Raw genomic sequence first — 27,047 nt, 5'->3', positions numbered from 1 at the left:
GTCATATATGCATTTTATGTATTCAAAATAATTGAGCTCTTCAAAACAAAACTGTACAAAGGCTGTGTAGAAGATTTGTTTTGCCCATATGTGGAATTTTAGCAGATTTGGCAGTAAGAAACATTCACGCGCTTTGCTGGGGCATCAATTGGTTGGTTGGCCTGAGGCCCCAGAGTGTGTTGATCGCTCCACGAAGCTGACACAATAATATCAGTATCAGGGACATCTTGTTGATGATGAAGGGCGACTGTGGCTGCGAGGGAGTGCGGTCGTCTTTCAACCAGAAGGTTGTGGGTTCGATCCCAGCCCATGCAGTCAACATGTCGATGTATCCTTGGGCAAGATACTTAACCCTGAGTTGCTCCCGATGGCATGGCCAACGGTGTGTGAATGTGTATGAATGTTAGGTCCTATAGAGTAAGGTACACTGCTCTGTGTGAATGGGTGAATGACATGTAGTATGTAAAGTGCTTTGAGGGGTCTTAAAGACTGGATAAAGTGCTATATAAGTACAGTCCATTTACCATGAACTGCAGTCCATTTTGCAGACCCAAGCTCAGTTGCTTTTGAAAATATATTTTGTAACTTCTTGTAACGTCATGTGTGATTGGATTACATGTTAAAGGTTTAATCAGTATGGTTTTATTGCGATTCCCCTCAACAGGTTGGTTAAAGTCAAAAGTGTTGCACATTCAGGGTATAAAGAGGAAATGTTCTAATGTAATATTTCAACACAGTTTATATCTTCTTGCATCAACTAATACTTTAAAAAAAGCCAAACTTGCTTTTGCTTGACCTAAAAAAATGATGACTAATCAAGTAGCAGACAATTAATCTGCAGCAATTCTGAATATAGATTCCTAATTGCAATTACTTCTTAAGATTTGCAAGCTAAAATGAAGTATTAAAACAAAAGTATTTGTTTGCCTTTCTGTGTTTTAAATAATTCAAAAATAAATACCGTGAACTTTTGGACAAAATACAGTAGGCTATACATTAAAAAAAAAGAAATCTTCAGAAATAAAAATAAAGTGTGTCACAATGAATTGCCTGACTTGCAGAATAATGACAAATGAATAATTAGTTGCATCCATAACCAACAGTATGCACATATATATCTTTTGGGGGTCAAATAAGGCAAAACATCTGTACATGAATGCAGGCGTGGAGATGATGCTGCAGAATACCCCAGTCCTAGAATAATGCATGTGCTCTTCCTAAAGGTCTCTGCAGTGCATAACTATGTCGCTTGAGAGATACATCATCTGAATGCATGGAGGCAACCTGTGGTGAAACTTCCAAGTAAGTCGTGTTGTTCGGTGCATTTGGGGACACGCTGCACCCAATGAATGAGCTTCTCCTCTGACGGAGCTGCCGAGCGCTGCCGGCCGACACGCCCCCAGCATGGATACAAGCAGCAGGAAGGACTGGCGCTCAGGAGACACTCGCTATGCTGGAGAGTGTGTGAAGCCGCGATGGGAGTTAACACTTCCAACTTTGTACAGGTCCTGTCACCGCTGTTGTTGCACTAAACAAATATTCTGGGGTTATCTCTCTTTTGCTCCGAGTGGGCTTGCCTGCATTTTGTCCGAGGCGTTTCTCTCGCAGGATGTTGATGATATTGGAAAGCCGGGTAAGATCATAAAGTCAGTTCTCTCTGATGAGAACGACCTCCTCCTCCTCCTCCTCCTCCTCTCCACCACCACCACACAAAGGGAACCACGGAACAAGTTGTTTTTCTCACGGAATCATTTTTTTATTTTTTGAATGTCATTAAGAAGCAGAGGGGGCTGTTTCAAAGACAAAATGGATCACTTTGCAGCAGAGTGCCTTGTTTCAATGTCCAGTCGTGCAATTGTTCACGCTCCAAAAGGGAATAGGGAGATTAAACCAGAAACCCCGTCCTCCTCCAGGAACGGAGAGGAAATGAAAGAACCTTTGGTGAAAGACAACTCCTCTCTTTTTGTGGTGGCGCGGATTCTGGCGGATTTTAACCAGCAGACTCCCAACAATGTTGCCGACCAGGCAAAAATAAAGGATGAGAGCATGCCGAACCTCATAGATGATGGAATCTCTGCCACACCTACCACCATCTCCGATCCTTCGCTCAAACAAAGAGGCAAAAGATCGCGAGGTCGAACTGAGCAAGAATCACCTCAGAAAAAGCACAAATGCCACTATTCAGGTTGTGAAAAAGTTTATGGCAAATCATCCCACCTCAAAGCCCACCTAAGGACACATACAGGTCAGTTTCATTGGATGCAAATGTTTGATGCTGTGAATATGACTATGACTGTAGTTCCCATGCCTTTTATGAGAATGGATTATTCAAACTGAGAATACTGATAAGAAGTGTGGTTTCTATTACAATGAAAGCTGTATTTGAGTTGATTGACTGCTAGGTTTCCTCGAGTCATATGTACAAAAAAATCACGAGTCCACCAAAATTTGAATGTTTGACACACGCAGTATTTAAAGTCAGAATTGGTGCATAGTTACATATTTAGCATTGTTCCTTTAAGTTGTGTGAACTTTGCGAAATGTCCTTTTAATTTCGGGTGAGGGGGGAGGGAGTCAAAAAATAGTGCCACTCCCACTCAAGCCTCGGAGCTTTGTCACTGCTTTCCTGTCTTTCCCCCTGCATTGGACAGCGGGCACAAAGCGAAACTGCAGTGCACTATGCAGAACAAAATCACACAGATCGGGTTTCCACTTCCCTTCTGCGCGCATTCAAGTAAACGTTGGCGACAGGTAAAAATAAAACCACGCAATGCGCACATCACAGAATAAGCATGCAAAAAGTTTTCCAGATCAATCGAGAGAAGGGCTATCAAACGCGCTCCAGATCAGCAGTAGGCCTAGGCTACGCCTGACTCTCTTGATGGACCATACCTCCATATGTGCTTTGCATTCCTCAGGATAGGCTACTGAGAGGGGTGAAAGATGTAGATCGACTCAAATTGAGGGGGTTGATATGTGCCGTGCGGTCGCCTGTCTGCCCAAAGCCCCTTTGTTGTGATGTGCCACACCCCCGCTAGACAGACTGCCAGCTGATCTGGCCAGCAACAGACTCAGCTAGCTGAGCCTCGACTGAGGAGCCTCTCCTCCCCTCTGTAGATTGCAGCTCTCAATCCCTCTCCCCATCGCTATCCTCCATGCTTCACACACATACATACACACACACGTCATCCTGACAGCCCAGAAACACTTAAGAAAAGCCTGGTGTGAGCTTGACCCATATTTGAGTAATGGAATATTCTAATTTCAAATAAACCTATGCAAGAAAATACACATTGAGCAACCCACCCCCCTTTTTCTGCACAATTCACCCCTCATTTGTCTCAGTATTAAAATGTGTGACCCATGCTTACAGGGGAACATTCTTGTCTCATTGTCTATTCTTTCTCTCCGCCTGCCTTTGTATCAGGATACACTCCCCTGTCTGGCTTTCTGATTGGTTTGTGTCCTTTTATCACTAGATTTTCATATGGGTGCCATATGTGATTAAACTATAACTGAAAGTACACACCATAGGCCTGTTATATGGTCAATTTCATTGAATACGTTGGATATTCCTGCTGGTTTTGTTGTGTTCAAATCCTGTTGGATTAATTATTATTAAGAATTACACAACCGTTTGTTCATCTGCTTCATCTTGGTGCAGTGGTGTCTATCAGTATTTGGGAAAATCAGGGGTAACACACTGATTTGACTTATGTATGTACATAAAGTACGCCAATAATGCTCCAGGATCAACCTTATTGGCTTCCTTGAGGAAATACAATGCCTTTGTCTCCGTGTGCAGTTACAGTCTATCAGCCCTTCTATTGCCTCTTTTTTATTTTGAGCATTTTCTTTTTTCTGGGATGCAGTCCTGTGTTTGATTCTGATTGGTTTTTACACTATCATTTCTGATAATGAGCACAATTTCTGCTTATTTGATTGGATATTCACAGAACGTGAGTCATCTCACTTCAGCTGCCTGGTCTCAGCCAAACTTGCAGCAGTGCTCCCTGTGCTCGCCCCCCCCCCCCCCCCCCCCNCCCCACCCAGCCCTGACCATGTGTTTTTTGTGCAGGTTTTTTTGCTCCCCATAAGCCCTGCCCTTGTCTCTTTGCCTATTAAGCGTTTCCTTTCGCCCGCCTCTCTGTTTGGATATGCTCCCGCGTCAGGCTTCTTGATTGGTCAGTGTCACATGAATTCTGGTAATAATGGCTCTTTCTGCTTATTCGATTGGATAGTCCCATAATGTGGGTCATCTGAGTTCAACCAGGCTGCCTCAGCCAACCTTGCAGTGCTTTCATAGAGCCAGACTCTCGCAGTGTGCTTCCCTTCAGCCCCTACTAGCAGAGTCAGGAGAGAATAGATTCCAGCCCAGTCAGTCCCAGACAAACACCGCTATCTAAGTGAAGGGGGAAACACTGCTGCAGACTCTAAACAAAGAAACAGGCGTAAGCCAGCCTCACTTGACCTCTGTAATCTCAGCGTTTGCAATAAGTGTGTGAGATTAATTATTTGAGTGTAAGAGGAACTGAAATCTGAGCTAGCCTACATTGTATTTCGTAGGAAAATCTGTTCTGTTAGTAACCTAAATGAACTTCACCTACTAGTAATGTCTTCGATCTTATTTTAACCCATGCAAGAATGTTGCTTTATTTTACGTTATGATGTTTGTCATGATGTTTGGTGGCCATAGCTTTTAAGAAACTGTGTTTTGTTAAATTCAGATTCAGTACCAGTGGATTGCATATACATTTGAGCAAACTACTCAAAAATGTTCAAGTGCAAGTTCTCCTAAATTAAAAACTACCTTAGCCAAGAAGATAGTTTCATCTTCATTTGGGTCTCCTGATGATATATTTCCTGTTTGCAGTTCTTGACGTAATAAAGCAATGTACATTTGAAAAATTCAAATTCAAAAGCAATGGGTTTTTAAGGAAAACAATGTACTTGAGACAAATCACAGACCCCTTATGTGTACATTTTTCATTATATTAAAGGCCTGTTGATTATCCCAAGTAACTGGGAACTATCTATTTAAAGATAATACAATGTCATTGATTTACGGTGCACAAGTAAAGATGGTTTCCTTTAAGATTTGTTCTCAAAGCCAGTTGTCTTTCAGTTTAGGAGGGTCACCAGGATGCAGCAGACATTAGGGAACACGCTGCATTTAAAGCATCATTATGCTGCATTGAGTTTGATGGCGAGGAATCCTACACAGTTAAGGGGTCTAAGGTTACCAGACCGCTTTTGTCTGATCTCCTTTTGTGTGAGGTGGGTCTTTTCTCCAACACATATACTTGTCCTGCAGTATGGAAAATGCAGTCATGTATAACATAACTACTCAGTTTTAAATGAAACGATAAAGGTTGCACAAATTAAAATGCTTTCTTAGGACTTTCCTCAGCACCAGCTGGTTTCTTTTTATACATGTTTTGTCGTCTCATTGTCTTAAGAAGCATAACTGACCCTAACGATGAAGACCCACTTTTCCAAGAGGGGTCTTGTAATGAAGAAGAAGTACATGGTGTTCTCTGTGAAGCCTCATTACTCTGCTGTGGTTGTGTAATGCAGACTGCCATCTCTAAAGAAGAGATGGCCTCTGACAAGCTCATTACAAGCCATGTCTTCTTCAGAAAGAACAGCCCTGGCCCTATATGCCCCCCACAGCTGGGCCTCACAAAAGGCCATCTTGTCAGTGTCCGGGACCTATTCGAAAAACTATTTGAATTACCGGGACGATTGGGGTCGATACTTCACAAAGACAAAGACCCTAATGACATATTTTACAGTTGGTTTGACGTTTTGTCTGGACCTCTTTTGTGTTCTGCTGGGGGTCGCTCATATATTGCGAGATGGCCGTAAATCCCTCTTCCGTCTGTCCTAAAAAACAAGTGGTACCACCTGGCAGAACATTTCCACTGCCATGTAGACCCAGTTATTCATGCGTGCTTTCTATTTTAAGCCAAATAACTGTGGTCAATGACACTTTTTTAAACGTGAAATTATCCGAAATTCCACATGGAAAAAATAAGCAGGAGTTTATGATTATATACACTGAATCTTTGCCAGTGGTTTTATATTTGGCTGCACTGCTGCACAGAGTGCACAGTGTTCCTGTGTGGCTGGTGGCAGTGATGAGGTAGCAGGGTGGAGATTGGGGTTTTCCTGCTCTTGCTTGAGCCTGACCTTGGCACAGCGATGGGTAAAAACTCTACTGGGACACAAGAGGTCAGTGTGTCTACCTGCCACACCGCAGGATTTCCAACATCCCACCCAGTTGTAAAGCTGACTCCTTGTTTGGGAGATGCTCACAGTTTCCACCAGTCCCCATGATTTGGGTAACATTACAATGTTGTGTTTAAACCCATGCTGTGGGCCGGACTGAAATATCTCAACTTTAGATATTGAAATGTGTACATTCATAATACACAAAGGATTAATATCTCTGACTTAAGTGATCCCCTGACAATATTATACAGACATTCATGTTCCTATATTATAAGTGTTTGTGACTTTGGTTTCCCCTGATTTTTCTATTTTCTATTTCACTATGAAGTTGACATTGGTGGTTTTGACTGAAATGTCCCAACAACTAATTGATGGCCATGGACATACATTACAGAACTTTGATACATTCCCCTCTGGATCAATGTAGTTACTTTGGTGATCCCCTTATTTATCATCTAGTGCTATTAATGAGTCAAAACTAGAATTTGTCCAGTGCTTTGGTTTAAGACCTGCACTGCAAAACTGATGCATTTCTCATCAACCTGACCTGTATTTTGTGCTTTGTTTGATAATTAGCATCTTATACTAAGCTATTTAGTAAGTGTCTTAAGTGGTTACTGCTTAACACCATATTTTAACATTGTCATTGGAAGCATATGAGCATGCAGACGTTATCATTTAGATGGAAGCACAATTATACATACCCTTATAAAAAGGACAGCTGAAGACTTGTTATAAATTGACTGATGCACTTCTTCTGCTTGATGGTGAGATTTTTTCATTTTGAGTGAAATCTGGTTGGCTTGTGAAGGATATTTGCAGCAGTACAGTATGTATTCCTTGGAAACAAGGTATTAATTAAATCAACTTGATCCACAGGATGTAAATAAAACCTAAGTGGAGCCACCATCTTGCCTGTTATAATCCTCTGGTGCCGGTTCCTGCTCCATGAAAGACTTCTCGGAGGCATGTGCTGGTGCACATGCTGCCCACATGCTATCCTATATGGACATGTAAGGGCTCACAGTGGGATAGTTCCTCGTGAATGCTGGAATGTAAATCTGATTTAACTGTGATTAAGCAGCCAAGCATGCATTGTAGATACTTCTAACACTGAAAGGCCCCTGTCAGGCGGTTCCCTGGCTGTGTTGCTTTCAGTGGCCCACAGGGCTCATGTATTCTTTAGTCAGCTCTGGAGTAGTTCTATAAAAGCTGCTCTGTCTATCCCCCATCAGCCCCTCCCACCATTCTCCAACCTGCAAAGCAAAATAGGTGCTGAAGCGCCTTGTGTTGCGAGGCCGAGACCCGGCCACGGCTTGTGGTGTGGTGTTGATTTACCATCGGCAGGAAGAGAGGGTTACAGACCTGTGGAACACTGATCTTTTGCAATTCTCCTGCTCAGAAACCACCAACCGCATCTCGCATGCAAGGCAGGGATCTGCTGTACAAAGATGGAGAATATACAGTGTGGCAGGGTGGGGGTGGGGGTGGGGTGAGATACCGGGATATTCACTGTCAATGCCCTCCATCGATGTAGGTCATTTATTCAGCTGCATCTGCAGCTAATCTGATTAACGTTAGAAGGGATGTGACCTCTGCAGCAGAGCACACCCCTGTTAGCTCTGCGCTCACAGGGTCCCTTCTGAGGGTTCATCTCTGACTGTTTCCTCTGTGTGTTGTTCAGCTCAGCTTGATGAGAGAGTTAAGCTAATGTCAATGTGTTATGTCTCTGGCTGGGCTTCTTATGTTCCCCACGGTTTGTAAGGTGTGTCTCCTTTCTCTGCGTGATAAATCAGACTGTGGCAGACCACGACACACAGGGGTGTGGCCCTCAGCACGTAATGAGGAGTATTTTGTGGAGTCTCCGGGGAACGAGGGTATAATCATCTCCTCTGTGAGACATGAAAATATTTCTCTCCCACTCCCCGTCAGAGTATCAGGTATAAAATGGGACAGCTGGCACTATCTCCAGCCTTTATCTGCTCTTGCGGTGAGGCCTCTCACAATCTAGCAGGGCTCTGGCTCTTTGTTTAGTGCTGGCTAGTGAGGATATCTATCACATTTGAGATATGGTGTCAGACTCCTTCAGTGGAATGAGCTGGCTGTGAGGAGTCCCTGCTCCCACCTGCGAACACCCATGTATTGCCGCTGCTGTTTGCTTGTCCTTGGTTAACCAGGGTAAGATAAGAGACTGCCTGCAACACATCAAGGTTGCAGGTTGTTTTAGCATGCACTCAAGGCTGAAAGAAAGTGCCCACTCTAACTAATTGAGGCAAATGTGATGAGCTGGTCAATGCTGGCCAGCCACCCTTCCCTTCAAGAGTTAAGAGAATGAAGTAATGTTTGGCTAAGTGTGTGCAGGAATCAGAGGGTCACACTCGACCCCACTGCACGTCTCTGGGGTGAATGTCAATAACCAAGGGGAGTGAGTTACGGTTAGTTTGCACAGCCTGTCTGATTGAAATGCATTTCAGGAGTGCCCCTCCTGCTGAGAGCGAGCCTGCTTCTATTGTTCACAACCTGAGAGCTATAGGCCCACAAGGGGATGCATCCTATTCAACGGCAAGCAAGGTCCCTCTCAAAAACACAAAAGATGATAATAGATCAAATTCTCCCTGTTTTCTGAGCTTTCTTTCCAACAAGACGGTCCTCATCACCAGCAACTGACCCACCCACGGCTCTTTATTGCTGCGGCAGAGACAACTTATTCTTGTTTGCAACAAACGCTGAATGGAGTTTCTCAGAAAACAAGTTTTCACTGAGTTGTTTTGTTCTCCCACCTAGTTAATTTGCCAAAGAAGAGCAGCCACGTAAACAGTTCTGATCTCAGATATGTTTCAGATCAAGCAGTGCTGTTGTTTTTCTTCTTGGGACAGACCACATAACTTTGTAAGCCTTTGTTGTTATTTTTGCAAGTATCACAGCCTGCATATACTGCTGTGTGTGAACAATGAAAAAAGGAGCTGCAGAAGCTTTTAATGTATATTCTTTGTTCTGCACACAAATGTTAGTGTTCAGATCATCTTGGCACGTGATGTGTGGTGTAGAGGGATAGGCTGCGTACGGTTGGGTTAACCCTCTCTACTCCAGTGGTTTAGCCGAATGAGGCACTCAGCAGTCATTTTAGTATTACCCAAAATCCCATGGATGGTTGTCTGCTGGCTCCTGGTTGGTTACAGGTCATAGTCTGTTGTAAATATGCAAACAAATTACAGGATTGTGCTGAGCCCTGCCACTGGAGTTTGTGGTATCCCTCTTATTTCATGCTGCCAAGCTGACTGTGCCAGTAAGCCAGCGCTGTAGTGAGGTAGCTGCTCCAACTCTAATGAGCTGTGATCCACAGTCTGACTTAGTTTTACTTTCCCTACTCGAGCTGTTTGCTTGTAAAAGTCCTTGAAGGCTTAGTGTGACCCTTGTTTTTGTTATGAACCCAGTAAAAGACATTTCCTGTTCTCACTGTGCAGGCAGAGCGATCTCAACCTCAAGGTGATCTCTGATGTATCCACATGAAGGGTGTTTTTTCCTCTTCTCACTCTGCAGAGCTATTTACTCTTGCTCTCATATGGCAGGCTTACACTAATGTTTCAACTGTACACTGTATGAGTTAGACTCATGCCTGAGGACACACCAGGAATGTTATCTACTCTCGTTTAAAATGCTGGTAGCTGTTGTTGGAGCAGGTGACCGAGTTGAGTTTCTGTGCCGCTGCTCACGTCAAAAAGAGATTTGATCTTGCCCTTGCTGACAGCATCCCTTACACCAGGGACACAAACCCTGATTCCATTTTCTGTTAACCAATTCTGCAGAAAACGAGGAGCCAAAGATTCCTAGATATGAATGAGAGACGTATGGTGGGAAAGAAGCAGAGATGAGCTGTTTATTTACTGACCCAGTGGCCTCAGAGAGAACAGTTGTATAACAAGAGTACCTGTGACATAATCGCATCGCCTTGGAGGGGGGGGACACTCGTGCTCAGTAGGAATACAGTTTGCGTGCATGATGTAACTCACTTTGCGCGTAACTGGGTCACTGTGTTCGTTAGGAAAAAGCTTCCCCCGTTACCCCCCTTCACCCTCTACAACTGACACATTCTGAGAAACTCAAACCACACCCTGGATGTGGACGCTGCCAAAAGATGGGATAACCAACTGGTGGGCTTAGCATCCCGATTGCCACAATGCCCTGCTGTGACAACACTGTAACTAGATGGGAATAGGAGCAGGGCAAGGAGAGTAGCTCGCAGCAGAGATGCTGAGTTATAGCTGCAGTCTCCTGAAATATCTCATAGTGCCATCCTCCAAGCTCAGAGGCTAATAACCCCTATACTTTTCATTCATAATTAAGCCGTCTGTTCCCTAAACCTCCTCATTGTTACCAGTAAATTGGTTTTCACTCCTCTCATTGAAATCCCCATCCTCATGTTATGAAAGAATCACAATTAATTGGGGCATTGCATGTTTTTTTCCGTTATGTAAGTGAACCTTTGAAGGCTGACATTAAAGCAGCAGGATTTTTGATGCATATTCATATTGTTGACCTAAATGCCAAAAGCAGTTTAGGAGGTGAAAATGGGCAGCTTGTGTGTTAATTATCATTTTCTAAGAAGTCACTGAGCTCTAAATAATTTGATGCGTCTCGGTGAGTTGCTGTTGGATACCTGATGCTTCCACTATGAATGCATTACTGTATCAGGGCAGTAAGACTGGATATCTCAGCCTGCCTCTCTGGTGTCCTGTTAAATATTAATGTAGTTGGATCTGTTACACTGGTTATTGAGCCTTAAGCAGCTAAGCTCTACTTTTTTGTCAATAACTCATTTTGCAATGCCAGGTGACAGCACATGCTGCTTCCCTTGCTAATAAGGCATGAAATCAGACTATCATGAGTCCCTTCAACAAGATGAGTGAAAAGATAAACCACCTCCTTTTATCCAGGGTTCATTTCAGGATGTGTGCGTAGTGTAAAACAACCAAAGCTCTTCTTTTCTTTTTTATTATAAGTCACGCAGGGCAGATGGTTTCTTTGTGTTTACTCTCGCAGCAGAGTGTGAACCACATAGATGTTCTGGGAAAAAGGAGACAAGGATATGTGTGGTGTGTTTATGCAAATGTCTATATGTCAGTTACAGATTTTACATACACTAAGCACGCAGGAACTGTAGTGGGCAGGGCCGACTTAGTTTGTCTGGAGCTGAGGTGAGGCGTCAGAGGCAGAAACACAGACTGGGCTGTCTAGACTTGCTCTGTCTGTCTGCATGTTTTGTAACCATGCAGTATAGGGGGGAGGGACAGAGACTAGTGCACCAAGTTCTTGTTTTTGAGACTCACTGGCATCAGGTAGCATATGAGTGTTTGATACTGAACAGCACTGTTTTCATTGAGGCCCTGAGGGAAACCGCAGAACAAAGAAAGATTTTGGCAGGCCTGTGATTATGTACTCATTTGTCATGCCACCTAAAAACATTCATGCATCTAGGTCTATTCCTTTTCATACCTCAAATCCTTGGTATAGACGTGCACATGTTGATTAAACGTTATTATTTTCATGAAATAACCATACCATTCAAAGAGTATGGAGGGCCGCCCTTCGCTATAAGAGTGCAAGGTCACGCTGGTAAAATTTGAACGCTGGATGTAACTATTGTCAGGCAGAAACTCACTGAAATGGAACTAAAAGGAATACCATTTATTAGACATATTGGCCAGTCGATGCACAACGCTGCATTTAGGCCCCATGCTGTTTCCACATCAGAATGGAAGGAAACCGCAAGATATATAGTACCATCTGGCTTTGACTAGATTTGTGTCAAAGCCCACTTTTATTGCCTGATGGAAGGGGGAAGGGTGTAATTTCCCATGTGCCGAGTCACAGATAGTTGCATGTTGGAAAATGGGCTGGGTAACCATTGTGAGTGTGATTAGCATCTGGAGCTTAGATAATTAAACTGTGCCTGCTCCTCCAGCACAGCGCCAATTTTTGGGTGATTTACCCCAAGTCCCACGTCTCACTACAGCCTTATTAGCCTCTCTTAAAAAAAAAAAGGATATATTTTGAAGATGTTTGGGTTGTTTTTATATCTTTCCCTTTACATCAGCCCTAGCAACAAATCTTGTGATCGTTATTCTTTGATGACTCACTAAATCTACAATGTATTGAAAACAACAGTCTTGTTCAGCAGGCCTGGACAATCTTTATAAACTGTGCATGGCAGGCTTCATGGCTTGTACACACCTTACAGTGACTCACTACCATGTGGATCATGGCGAGCATCACGATACTTGTCTTGTGTTTCATAGTTTTTATGTTTCAGTGAAACAGCGACCAACTGTTTTTATGTTTCAGTGAAACATAAAATCAGTTTTACTCACTGACACTATCTTTACTTTGGACTTAAAGGGGACCTATCATGCAAAATGCACTTTGTGATGTCTTTTATACATACATATGTGTCCCCGGTGCGCCGGGGAACTCACGAGTCACGCAGCGTCAGAAAATAAAACCCTCTCTCTTTTCCTCCGTACCCAAATCTTTTAAAACGTGTGTACAACGAGCGGATACAGATTCCATTCGAACTGACATCAAATCGGCAGCGGTCCCACAGAAAGTTGCTATCAGAAACAATGCCTGACGTGTTTTGGAAGTAATCTTGTCTTTGTTTACATTAGCAAGCCTCGCTCACACTCAGAGCTAACCTGTACTGTAGAGCACATGTGTTTTAAAAAGCAGGAAATAAAAAAAGAACTCAACTTGTGATAAACCTGCGAGAGAAAAAGCATTTGAGCTCCATACTATTTCAGAAAATACGTGGTTTAAACAGGATGGCGTTTTATCACAGCAGAATTTAAATGTATCTCCGGTAGAATTCTGATCAGGCATTAGCTCCACCTCCTCTTCTTTCTTTTTTTTCAAGCTAAGGAAACAAGATCCGCGTTTCCCTAACAGGGCTTCAAAAGAGGGGTTTGAGCAGTATGAGGGATGGCTTCAATGGGTGAACTGTTTGGTATTTTGAAAAAAAAAGGTGACAGACATGTTTTGTATAGGTATGGCTAAGCTATGGATAGGTCCAGTTTAAGTGATTCTCATTGTATGCAACATAAAGCACTTAATGGTGTATTTTGCATGTTTTGGCTAATTTACTCCAAAACACACATCATTTACATTCTTGCCCTGCATCTCCCCAATAATAGTTTGAAAACTGCTTTTTTAACTTTTTTCATCAGCAATGGGCTCTCATTCACCAACAGTGGACAAATCAACCTGCTTGGACTTCAGTTACACCATACAGTTGCATTTTTCAATATGAAGATTTGAAATGGACGCACTGCAATACCACACAATAATCAGCTCTGGCAAAGATATCAGCACAAATGATCTTCACTGAGTCCCTCCCAGTAGCCCCCTGTTCAGGGTGCACAGGTGCAAGTAGATGTTCCTATTAGACTGACATCATTGGAAAACACTTGCTGTATGGTATGATACAAAAGTGCAGTGTACTAAACTAGGCTATGACATACAAAACATGGGACATTTTTGGACAATGGCCATCAAAGTAGGCTAAATGATGAAACTAAGGGTCACTGCTCTTACTGTCATGTTACTTTGTTATTGAGATGTTGTGATTTACACTGATGTCTCTCTTTCCCTCTGTGTGTTACAGGAGAACGGCCTTTCCCATGTACCTGGCCAGACTGCAGTAAGAAGTTCGCCCGCTCCGATGAGCTGGCCCGCCACTACCGCACCCACACGGGGGAGAAGAAGTTCGGCTGCCCGCTTTGTGACAAACGCTTCATGCGCAGCGACCACCTCATGAAGCACGCCCGGCGCCACTCAGATTTCCAGCCCGGCATGCTGAAGCGGCCGCACGGCGGCAGCACCACACGTCCCGGCTCCCTCAGTGACTACAGCCGCTCGGACGCCTCCAGCCCCACCCTCAGCCCCGCCAACTCGCCTTAAACTGAAACTCAGTCGCACTTTCAGCCTCTGACTTGCAAGGCCTGTGTTTTTGTCGTAACACTTGTGTTGCACACTTGTCAGTAACCCCTCCCCCCCGNCCCCCTCTGCTATTCCTGCGCTTGCTGTGGTGTACCATACTGTACATAACTGCTTATTGTAGTGCAATTACTTGTGATCCTAAAAGAAGGTAATGCCTTTCCCAGACGGCAATACTTACATTATGTACCATACGTCTGTATTTTTTAAGCTTCTGATCATGACTAGTTGTCCCATGTATGTTGTCAGTCAGCTAAACAAGGTTAAGAAGGAAAGAAACACAGACACCCTGACAAGTCTTATCAAAATGGCTTTTTCTTTGTTTTTTTTGAACAAGTGAGGAAAAGGGGTTCACAGACACACCTCAGGATTGAAGACAGTTGCTATTTCTGTAGTACCACAGTACTTAACCGTACTCACATTGACTGCACAATATACTCATCACTTTACTCTGAAATTCAACAGGAGTTGAATTTTACGCCCTGCTCAGGGATGGCCTTGTTAGCTTGAAAGAATGAACATGGGGAAGAGAAAAATACAGTACATAATATAGCAGCCTTACACTCAACACAATTTGCACTCTTTGTTTTTTTGTTGGTTTTCACATCTTGAGGAAACTAACCCACCGGTCAATCGTACACAGAACTCATGTTTTTGTTTTTGGAGACTTCATATGTAATGTAATTGCTGTGTGTTAACAAAACGATCCCCCGACCTCGACCTCAGTAAACAAAACACATCTGTTCCTCAGATATTCAGTTGCCATTACACTGGGTTAAATATGTATTGCATTATACAGCGGTGTGCAGTGTGTACTGTGTAAATCTGCACTGTGGGAGGATACTATTGGGTTAACAGTTTTTATAGGTAATCTCAGTCGAAGAAACTTAAATAGAGACGGTTAAGTTTCAAAGCAGCTGTTCATGCTTTTAAAAGTGCTGTGTCACACAAAAAGGACACAAAGGGACTTTAGTTGAAACAATGTTTATCCCCTTCTGAAGCACATAGGAAAAAGTACCAAAGACAAGAGTGAATGAAAGCTTTCTATTCAGTCTTGTAAGCCGCCCTTCATTGAGGCCTGGGGCTGGTGGTTGGCAGGATCACAGGTAGAACCAGACAGCCGGCACACTTCCCTCCTGGCTCAGATTTTTTTGTGGCCTCCCTTGAGGAAACAGCTGCATCCCACAAGAAGCTATTCAAAGCCCGCAGGAGGAGTGCTAACATGCCATTCCTGGGGAGTCGTCCCTCGCCCATCTGGCTCTACCTGTTCTGTCAAAGAAGGCTCCAACTCCGCCAAATTGCGTAAGGTGGGAGGGTCAAATGTAGGCCAGTATGCTGGGCAGAGCCGGGACATGGAGCACAGAGAGAACAAAGCGGCTATCTGCAATAGACATGCAAGAGAGGGCTGCTCCTGATAAACAAAGTTAGGTTTATCACCAGCTGAGCAGCACGGAGTAGGAGACACCCCCATCTTCCTCCCTCCAAACGGCTGACACATTGAGCAGAAAAATGGGTGTAACTAGCGTGATGATTCGAACTATAGGATAAGCGTATAGACACAAGAACAACAGTACTACCTAGTCAGCCCTAGCAGTGTGGATGGGACACACCCAACTCCATCCTAAGCACAGGGAGAAATCATCTACTACTGCTGGAGAGTCACAGTTCACAATGCCAAGGAAAAAAACTGATAAACCAGGGCTCTCAAACAGCTGCTTTAAAACTTCTCTCTCGCAAACAAAGGGGGGCTTTTAAACTGTTATACAAACATTTGAACCAAAACGAACATATCAGCAAAGTGCAGTTTCACCAGCCTCGCATGGTCCTCCCTGTGAAGCTCAGATGTCCTGTGAGAAAGCTCACTTGTGTTTCTAGACAGACATGCCTCAATAAGTCAGGCAAAAGGCACAGTAAACCTTCCATGGAGGCGGGCACCACTATCAAAACTGCTACAGCCCCGCCGGTCTGGGTTATGCCTACACTTTCTCTTAATGCTTCAGCACTACGACAAGAAATAGTTTCATCGATGTGTTTGGTCCTGTCAGAGCCCTCCAGACAGTTGTCATCATTAATCGCGTGTGCTAGCTTCTTTCTACCAGCGACCCTCGCCCTGCAGTCTCGTGCTTCACACTATATGCATGTTAACAACTGCGCCTTGGAAGCGCAGAGGGTTTTTGAGGCGGTCTGGCAGGTGTTAAGTTCATGAATGGCCGTCCTTGTCCCTCGTTCTCCACAGCAGCCATCTCTCTTTAAATTTGTGAAGAATCAGCTCTGTCACATCCTCGTGAAAGAAAACATCCCTTATTTAGATTGAATGCAGTAGTTTCCTAAAAACAACACATGTTGAAAGAAAACCAACCCTCTGTAAGATGTTAAAACAGTTTCCAGACTGTAAGATGACACTTTGAATGCCACTGATCAGCAGCTCTTTGTGAAAGGAGCACTGATAGGGTTTTACATTGACCATTTCTGGGAAAAAAAGCAACTATGATTTTCACAAACAAACTCTTCAGATAGCTGTTGAGCAGCTTTTTGTGGTATCTATCCGTGACTCTTTTTTTTTGCTTTTATGGTATTTTTTTTACTTGGTTACTAATGTAACTTTTTATTGCAAAAAAAAACTTTCTGAGTAGCTCCCCCTCAAGCAGGTTTCATGAATCGATTCTCAAACCATAATCTGCACATTTACCTCAGGGTCGACATCCGCAAAGCAGATGATGGGACAGTTTGTGGATTTTGTTGTAACATCAGTTGCTGCACAGACATGTCTGCCAGCCCCCTCCCCCCCCCACCCCCACAGGTGTTCCTGGGTGCTTGGTGCTCACTGCGGGTCAGTGTCAGACCACACTGGAACACAGGAACGCCTACGAAGGGGGCCCAGCTCCTGCCTAAAATGTCTTCATAACATCCTACAGTTTATACTATTATGCGCCTTAGTAAGCACTGGGCACTCTGGAGCTCTTTTCAGTGAAACGCCCCTTTAAACACCGTTGACCCTTAGTGTCAGTGGACTTACAGTAGGCAACAGGAAGCTCTACCATCGGAAAATAAACAGACTGTGACAGTGTAAACATCCAAATCCATCCAGACTGCACCAGTGACGTATAGGCCTCCACGGGCAAGAGTGTCTCGTAACTTTTATTCTCACTGTACCAAATCTACTTGAATAATTCAACACAAAAGGCCATTGAACACAGTTTTGTACATGTCCATTTTTACTGTACTTGTTTGTCAAATAATTATTAACCTCCCTGGAAAAAGTTGTATAGTATGTTTGATTTATTTTAGGGCTTTTTTTCTAGATTTTCCATTGTCTTCAGGTCATTTCTGCAACATTTTTGAATATATCACAGCTAAGGTTGACTGTTTTTGTCGGGCTGTTAAAAGGCATCATGTTTTGTTAAACATAATTATATTCCTTTTCATGGGGTTCACCCCTTTAGTCAGACACACTTTAAACTCTGTTGATGTCAGGATGCAGGTTATTACCAGCCTGTTATCCAAAAGTTCCTCCAGGTCAGAAACGAAAGGATTGTTTGGAAATGATGATAAGGAAAGGAAACCTCCTGACCTCTATGTTCGAACATTTAAGTTGGAGTGACGTAATTTCTTTATTGTTTAGTTTTTTGAACGCTTTCCATAACAATAGAGACCACAGCATTGTGAGTTAGCAATGTAGTCATACTTTGTATTATTGCTTTTTTTGTCTCATATGAAATGCTTGTATATTTTTTCAAAAATCATACCTCTTGAAATATTTGACTTCTGTTGTATCTTCATATCTTTTTAAAGCATCCATCATGTAGCTTAAGTTTGCTTGATGAGTAGCACAAATAATGGTGGTTTTATTTGTCTTGAATGAAGAAGGAAAGAGACTGTTTTCTGTAAAAAAAAAACTAAAACTAAAAAACACTGGGCTACATTTTATATAATCATCCTCTGTTGTCAGGGTCCTACATTTCTTGTAGATTCAAAAGGTAATATTTCAAGGAAATAATAAACCGTATTTTTTATCAATTTATGTTATAAAAATATTTTAAAAACCTTCTCTGGTGAAGTCCATTTGTCTACGTTTAAACATGTATGGACATGAGGGATGATGTCAGCTGTAAACTACTATGATCCTCCACTTCAGCATTTCTAAATCCAACTTTACGATTGTAATCCTGGTAATATTACAGCTTTCCACATCTGTCAGAGAAAAAAGGGGAAATGGACAAACAATGGCAAAAAATAAATACAAGGTTTCTTCACAATGGTAACTGTGTAACAGTTAATATTCGTTCTGCTAATTGTAAAAATATATTAAAGTGATTGGGTTGTTGCCTTCATATGTAAAGAACTAACATTAATCTTATTTTTTAAATTCCTATTAATTACATGAATATATCACGGATCAGACGAACAAGCATGATGGACGCATTGTGTGCCAAAACTATACTGGTAACTTCTTAAAGATACAACAGTGGAGGGCGAACAAACCTAGCTACTATCAGACATTTAACAAACTTGTACAGTTTTATAAAGTGTGACATGTTTTTATGTAACGTACAGGATTTAATGAAGCAACTTTGTATATTTAATATGCAAGTGCTCTAAGTTAAATATTTGTTTTCTGCTTTATGTAAACATTTTTGATTGTGTAGCTTTGTTTTCATTTGGTTCTTGTTATTTAATTTGTACTTTTTTTCTTTTTCTGTACAATACTCAAGCAATGTATAATGGCTTATTACAGGTATTTTTTTGACATAAACAATCTTAATGAATATTAACGTCCAACCATTCCAAAGGATTGAAAATTGCATTTGCTATACATGTGCTGCTTACATGGACCCGATGCATTTTTGTAGATTATGAATAGAAGTCTGTCTAGTTTTTACACGTTGTGAGTTGTGCACAAGGTACGTTTCTCATTGTCAACAGTTCCCAGGTTAAATCTCTCCTCTCTCCTCTGCGGGCTCTTTGTATAGGTTAAACCAATTGGAAAGAACAACATACATGCAATATTTTAAAGTAAAGAAATGTATGATATTTAAAAGATAAGGACAAACAGGGCATGTCTTCCCTCACGACAAAAGCCTGAGGATCTATGAAATGTTTTAAGAGGCAGCCATGAAAGGAGAGAGTGGTTCTCGAGCAGTGAGAAGGAGCTTTGAGCTCATCACAGCTCCGCAGTTACAAGTTGTTACCAAATGCTTTGAAGGGAAAGATGAATGTTGCAGTCATTTTGAACCCAACCCACTTCGGACCCCTGGGTTCAACTTTACATGCTGATAATTGTTGATCAATGGATGTTATGCTTGATATGGACCTTTTTCTACATCTCAAATAAGCAATTTAGTTTTCTTTTTCTTTTTTTTTCTGAAAATCACTTGAATAAGCAAAACCTGTTCAATCATACGAGCAAAACTAATTGTGACTGAGTAAAAATATGAGAAACAAAAGAGACTGAGTGAGTAGGAACATGCAGAGTAGCAGACCACATCTGTCTGTACCCTTCACTGACCATGTGGTCTTGCTTGACTGCCTGAACTGAAACTGCGGCATTTGCTCTTCACTGTTGGAATGCACACTGACAAAAAGGCTTTTCAAGCGTTGGACATATTTGCCCTTAAAGGATTAGTGTGTTCTAGGTTATGCAGTACACAGTGCTGTGAATGACCTCCCTTTAACTAAAGAGAGAGCCTCTCACCAGCCCCTTGGTTCTGTTTCCGTACCTGTTTGTCCTCAGTGTAATGTTGCTCTCTTGATACCTCTGTGTGTTTCCCCTCTGCCCATCACCATCAGTTGCCTGTTGTAGTGACTCTGTGGTGCTGCTTCCCTTTTCAGCACCAGTATAATCTAATCTGTAAATAACTCTCGACTCAGCTATGGCCAGTACATTCTCCGTTGACCTCACTCTAACCTTCAGGTGTCATTTTATTCTCTCAGCAAACCAAAATCACTACATTCAAGTATTACAGTTGTACAGTTCGGGATTTCTCACACATTCAATGTGCTGGTCTTAGCTGCTCTGCTGTACCTTTTTATGGCATTATTTTTGACATGTTAGACAATATATTGTGACCATGTCCTATGCAAATATGAAAAATAACAGATTGTTGGATAATGTATGTTGTCATAACTTGTATGCATGAAATAGTGAAGTTTACAATTGGAAATAAATTCATAAAATAAGCAGCTACAAGTGTTTTGTTGCTCATTTCCTTTTCGCTTAACCCTTGTGCCCTCCTCAAATTTTCAACCTTTCGACCCCTTCGTGGCAAAAGTGTACACGCCCATAATAACTGCTATTAAATCATCATACATCAAAAAAGAAAATGTCATGAATCACTTAAACAACTTATAAGGTACTCAAAACTACCAAACCTTCAATCATTTTCAGGATTTTATCCCTTTAAATGCCTGTTTCATTATTTTAATTATTTCATTATTTATGACAAAAAACACAAAAAATGAATTTTTTTCAATATAATAATTAGTAGAGGGATGGAACTTTGGTGGTTATTAGAGTCTTGGATGTGTCAAAAATTAGCAACAAAATTGATTTGGCTGCATTATTATTTTGTACGTAGTGTCCAGGGGCGCGGGAAGGGGGGTGCTGAGGGCGCTGCAGCACCTCTGTGGACAAAAATGTACACACCCATAATAACGCTATTAAATCATCATACATCAATATCTTTTTTCTACTTTTTTTTTCATGAATCACATATACAACTTCTAACGTACTCAAAACTACCAATCATTCAATCATTGTCAGGAATTTAACTCTTTAAATGCCTGTTTCATTATTTTAATTATTTAATTTATCTCAAAAATGCCTCATTGACTTCCATTCAGACCACATTTTTTGATCTCAATGCCATTGCAGTATAAAACCTTGCATTTTTTAATGTCAGCATTTCATTTAGAAGAAAAGTAGTGATTTGATATTTCTACTCTATTCCAACCGATTACACAATTTTCCCACTGTAGGCCGATGCATGACATTCTTACATTTTTGGAGCCGTGTGTCTACCAGGGGGCCCCGAGAGTGGTGTGTGTGTGTGTGTGTGTGTGTGTGTGTGTGTGTGTGTGTGTATATGTGTCAGGAAAAGTCAGGAAAAATGTAAAAAAATGCCAGAGGAGGGCACAAGGCTTAAAGGTCTACTTGGATTTTAGCCAAACAGCGACCACTTTGGCTGAATCAACACACATTATATTAAGGGGTAAGGATTAGTGCTTAAGGCATAGGCTACTATATATAAGAAGAGAAGAGTTGTGAAAGCTATTTGTACGGAAAAGAAGCAGGAGATACAACAAATTAATTGGTGAACTTCAGAGTTGCTGGTAAGCAGATTAGTTATCCCTTGACTCAGCCAGGATTACTGTTTCCCCCTGTTTCCAGTCTTTATGCTAAGCTAAGCTAACCAGCTTCTAGCTGCAGCTTTAATGTTATTAAACAGGTTTTGTTCTATTGAAAAGTTAACTTTGCAATTGTTTCAATAACTAGGAAAAGCTACTGTTATTATTTTCTTGGGTTGGCTCTTAGTGAAATGCTAAGCTGGTCAGCACTGATAGAGTCTATATTTCTAGGACTTTTATTGTAAAAGGGAGTTTGCAACCTAGAGGTCGACAGAATTGCATTTGAAAGTAATGCGTTTGGAAACCAATCTAAATGCAGATGGTGTCTTTATTCTACAGCCGTTATGTTGTGCAATCAACATACTGTACTTCATAATCACAAGTTACAGGAACAGTGTTGCTCATTCATGTGGGTAGAAAGAGTGTGTGTTATTTATTTTTTAAGAAGGAAGGTAGCCTTGTGAATGTCAGATTTATATAAATCCAGTTTATGAGAATTACAGCAGATTAACATGGAAGTGGGTGCAATGATATGTCTCAGTTGTCTCACAGCCTTTCCTCACAAGCGTGCAATGAGCTTCAGTATTTTTCTTGCAACAGGAAGTACACCTTGTTCCCTTATTTCACCCATGCAAATATTTACAGTAACTGCTGGGGTATCAACAATGGGTGAGGCACCAAATGCTGGGGACTCCTTCCTTCCTCATATTCTTTCAGGCCAAATAGACCAATCATGTTGCATTTCCTGTATATACTCAGGGCCCTTGAGAAAAAAAGGATGATTTACTTAAGTGTACTTTTAACTCCATGTGACAAGCCAAAGCAGAGTTTATCACTCCATCTGCATGTGCTGTTCCGCAAAATCACCAGCAGCAAGCCTTAATTTCTCTTTTAAGCCAAGTATGCCCACCAACACCAGCAGAGATCGCAGGCGTGTCCTGATCTACAATGAATCATCGATGTGGAACGAGACAGGAAGCAAGAGAAAGGACAAAGCCATTCAAATTCTTGATGAGGAGCCTGGTGGTCTCCTTCTCAATCTGCACACCTCCTGTCTCCAGGCAGGTTGGAGAACCCGTACACCACGCTACACACCAGACAAGCTGCCACCCCTGGCACCACCTCACAACGTGGTGTGCCATCACAGCCGGCATATTCCCAGAGCTTTGTGTGGCAACATGAGGGACTTCGGCATAGTCCGTTTTCATGTGTTTATATTTAACTCATTTTTTGATTGTCTTGGAGCTGTTGTCAAGGAAGATTGGGCTTTTAAATATAAAAATCCTGTATCTTTCCTCCGCATTGGTAGAGCCTCTTGTCATGCAACAGCAGAGTCTCTGAGTCCCTCTGCAGACCACTGACTGAGCTAATTCACACATATCTCGTCGTACTACAAGAAAGATCTCAGGTTTTGCCAGTTGTGTGGGAGAGGCACATATTTTCTCAGGGGGGCAAGTCTTTCAGTCACGTGTTTATTCTCAGGATGACACATTCTCTCCACTGTAGTGAGTTATTGTGCTGCAGATGCGGGGCAAAGTACAGACAGTTATGTGAGCAGTGAGAGCTCATCTTGTATCCCCCTTCGTACAGGATGCGGGGGCAGAGGAGGTGGTTTCAGTTTGACTGTTTTATCTCTTCAGTCACACCTTTTCTTTGGATTTTCAACTCCTGTGCAGCCAGGCTCCAGGTGAATTCTGCACGCAGAATAAACTCAAGGATTTACAGTGTGGCAGGAACCTCAACCATGACTTATTTCAAATGCATTATCTGAGGGAGAGTACAGTACATTGTGTGAGAGAGATGGAAGATGAGGGGGTAGGTGGGTGGTGTTACCCGCTCCTGATTGGTGCACCCAACCTAAACACACTCTAAGTCTAGAGCGTGGGAGGCTTTGTGGGCTATGCTCCACTGAGGTGTGTGGGCACCGCTGACTTTGAAACTCAGTATAGAATTAATCCACAGTAAAAGAGGGAGCTGTGGTCAGCAGCAGCAGTGGTCTTTATCACACAGAGGCCTGTCTGTGTGTGTGTGTGTGTGTGTGTGTGTGTGTGTGTGTGTGTGTGTGTGTGTACGTACGTCCCTCTTCCTCCAAGCCAAGCCCCAGAAGGCAGGCTGAAGGGCCATGTGATGCCACCCACTCTCGAGGGCAGTGCATGGCAGGGCTGGCGCTAGATCCTGCAGAGCGGGTGGGATGAGCTCAGATATTGGAGGCTGGCACTGGCTGAGAACAAGGCTTAGCTATGGGAGGTGTGGGGGGGGGAGGTTTGGCTTTACCACTCACTGCAGCAGAGGCATCAAACGCACCAACCTGCTTCAATCACAACAGCACTGTAAATAGTGGCAGGCAGCGAGTCTTACAATCTAGTAAACGAGAATGGCGCAAAGAGGGTATAAATATTCAATTTATATACCCATGGATATGTGTAATTGTCCCATGTTTTAATTTCAGCATCTTAATGAGACACCTGCTTAACATATAACTCAATATTTATGAACTATTGTGTTGCATTAAGGCCTCAAATGGGATCCTATTATGTGAGAAAGGAGATAGATGAAAGGGAAATAAAAGGCAATTCAGAATGATTGTATCCTGTATATGTTTTTTGCATGAGTCGTGGTTTGACAAGAGCTAAGTGAATCTGAATTTGACAACATGGAGGCTGTGTTGAAAGAATGAGTCGCTTGCCAAACAACTGCTGCATGCCTAATAGAGCTCTTTGTTGCTTTGAAAGAAAAAGGGAGGTCCCTCATGCAAATTCAAAGGAAGTTCTGAGAAAAGGAGATCCAAGAAAGAGGACAATGAACTCCGTCTCATTCAGTACTTATTATGAAGTATGCAATATCCAAGAGCTCTGGATACATTGCTGGGAATAAAGGACCCCTCTTGTGGCATTGTGTGACTAACATTAGGCACCACGTGGAGATTTAATTCCTCTGCAATACTTAACAAGTCATTCCTTATTATTAGCAACCGCAGACCTTAAGCATGGGGCAAAAGTGAGAGTCTTACCCACATTGTTGTCTCTAGCAGCCCAATCACGAGACTAAACTCTCCGTCAGAAGTAGGCTACTTATCCCACACATTAGGCTACAGGCTGCTGCCCACTAAGAAACTTTCTCCTCATTCTCACTCCACCAACTCAGCAAGCTGCTACTGTACTGTCGATAACTAAAAAGCAAAGACTCATTTAGTGGGAATGCTGTTAACAGCATGGAGGCTGAACATCGCAGAAACTCCGTTCAAACATCAAAACGTTCAGCTTGGTCGGGAATCGATGGCTATTATTTTTCTCATTCATAACTTTCATAATTCCAGAGATACATCCCATAATACATCCCATTTTTAACATTGAAGTCAATGGAGAAAATCTTCAGACTTCAACAAATCTTCATGCAATTCAACTGCTAACTGTTCATTCATACTTTCACTCAGACACCTCATTCCAACTTTAAAATGTTACACATCTTTCTGACATTATTCGTGTAAAACAACTTTTAAATCTGATTCTTACTTTTAGAGATATTAAAAATTGTTCAGACCTTGTTTTAGAGGTTTTCTTCACATTTTAACATTAACTAGAGTGTGTGATGTCATCACATGTAAGAGGTTCATCTCTCATTCAGAACAATGAAGCCTTTGAAGTCTAAGCACCTCGTTAGCTCAACTATAAACACCTGTGCAATGGAACACGATGATGTCATCACTCCAACTGACATGCTCAGAGCAGCAGACTTCAGATAGCAGTGTGCAAACAGTCCAGCAGTGAAGACATCTACTGGATAGTTTTGAGATTTCTTCAAATGCCGTTGCCATGGCAACACAATGCTCGCCTTGAAACACGGTTTTCTCCTAACTTCAGTGAAAATACTCCAAACAGCCCAGAACTTCACAGGTTTGGTAACGATGCAGCCATCAACGCATCTAAGCGTAGTATGGGGTGTCATCAAATGCCGTTGCCATGGCGACGGACCACTTGCCATGAAACACGATGTGGCTGTAAGTCCCATCGACACGGTCCAATCGTCCCCCAATCTTCACTTGTATATCACCGGTCCATGCCTCAACAGCTCTACGCCAAATATGAGATCTCACCATATGCCGTTTCCATGGAAACGCATCCCTCGCCATAAAACATGATATCGCTATAACTCCTATGAAAATGTTCAAAAAGTGCTCAAACTTCACATGTGTGCTAACAGTCCAGTCGTGAAGACATCTACGGGACAGTTTTGAGATTTCTTCAAATGCCGTCGCCATGGCAACACAATGCTCGCCTTGAAACACGGTTTTCTCATAACTTCAGTGAAACTGCTCCAAACGCCCCAAAACTTCACAGGTTTGGTAACGATGCAGCCATCAACACATCTAAGCGTATTATGGGGTGTCATCAAATGTCGTTGCCATTCGCCATCAAGTTAGTTCAGAAGTTTGCAGTTCCAATATTCTGCTGCTTTTCCAAGCCTATTTACTTTCTTTTCTTCTCTCATCACACATTCAAGCACCCAGTGTTCATGTATCATTTCAATCTCAAGTCTTCACTTTCTTCTTACACATTACATTTCAGCATAGCAGTTTAGTGTCAGCTTTTCAGCATAAAGCATTCCCACTAGCAATTTCTTCAGGAATTGCATTCTCTAGTTTAACTTTTTTTTTTTCGTTTTTTTCTTTATATCCTCACAAATCTTTGGGTGCATTATAGTTGAATATAGAGTCTTGCTAATAAGTTTTGTGAGGCTGTACTTGGTGCAGCACTGATTTGAGCTCAATGCTAACATGCTAAAATGTTTACCTTGTTCATCAGCTTATGTTAGCGTGTTTGCATGCTAACATTTGCTAATAATCACGGAACACAGGTCTGGCTGAGGCTGTTGACAAGGGTGTTGATATTCTTGTCTAATACTTTGGTCATAAACCAAATTACATAGCCTATACATATTTTGACCATAGGCCTATATCTCTGTTCAAACTCTCATGGCCAAATTTGTATTAGATATAAGATAAGAACCCGGACCCATTACTACTTTTGGGAAAACTAAGGGGAACATAATTTAGACCACCTAGAACACATTTCTGACAAGAACCCCCCCCCCTCGTGTCAAATATCTGAAATGTGACATATAGGCCTAAGTCACATTGGGCTTTAATGGTAAAATAACTCTTATAACTTCATTAACGAGGAGGATTTTTTGGTTTAAATTAGTTTGAACATTCTTTGAATTGAAGAATAAGAACATATCAACTAAATATAATTGAATCAGCCAAATTAACTGAGCAGATCATAATAGTATTTCTAATTGTGCATATGTCACTTTGGGTTTACTGTGAACGTTTAGGGTTAAAGTCCTGATGTGAGACCATGTGTCACAGCAATGTTTGTCTCATTTGTTTCATATCAATTTGATCAACAAATGTTTCCACAACAGGTTAAATGTAATGAAGGAAATGTTATGTAAGCATTTTAATTCTTAAATGGCTCGAA

At 42.1% G+C, this 27,047-nt stretch overlaps 1 protein-coding gene across 1 annotated transcript; it reads left to right on the top strand.

The window, feature by feature from the left end:
* Window positions 1-1,162: 1,162 nt before the first annotated feature.
* klf13 (Kruppel like factor 13) lies at window positions 1,163-20,403 on the top strand. Its single transcript, XM_010780379.1, has 2 exons — window positions 1,163-2,245; window positions 13,892-20,403. Exons 1-2 carry the CDS (start codon window positions 1,768-1,770, stop codon window positions 14,185-14,187), a joined length of 774 nt encoding a protein of 257 aa, XP_010778681.1. The 5' UTR covers window positions 1,163-1,767; the 3' UTR covers window positions 14,188-20,403.
* The last annotated feature ends 6,644 nt before the right edge of the window (window positions 20,404-27,047 follow it).

The sequence above is a fragment of the Notothenia coriiceps genome, unplaced genomic scaffold (assembly GCF_000735185.1).
Source record: "Notothenia coriiceps isolate Sejong01 unplaced genomic scaffold, NC01 NC01_scaffold00021734, whole genome shotgun sequence".
NCBI classification, from domain to species: Eukaryota; Metazoa; Chordata; class Actinopteri; order Perciformes; family Nototheniidae; genus Notothenia; species Notothenia coriiceps.
This window is presented reverse-complemented; position numbering and strand designations above follow the sequence as displayed.

Coding starts and splice junctions, on each gene's coding strand:
- klf13 (XM_010780379.1), top strand. CDS start 1,768: ATGTCATTAAGAAGCAGAGGGGGCTGTTTCAAAGACAAAATGGATCAC. Junction 2,246..13,891: donor CCACCTAAGGACACATACAG/GTCAGTTTCATT, acceptor TGTGTGTTACAG/GAGAACGGCCTTTCCCATGT.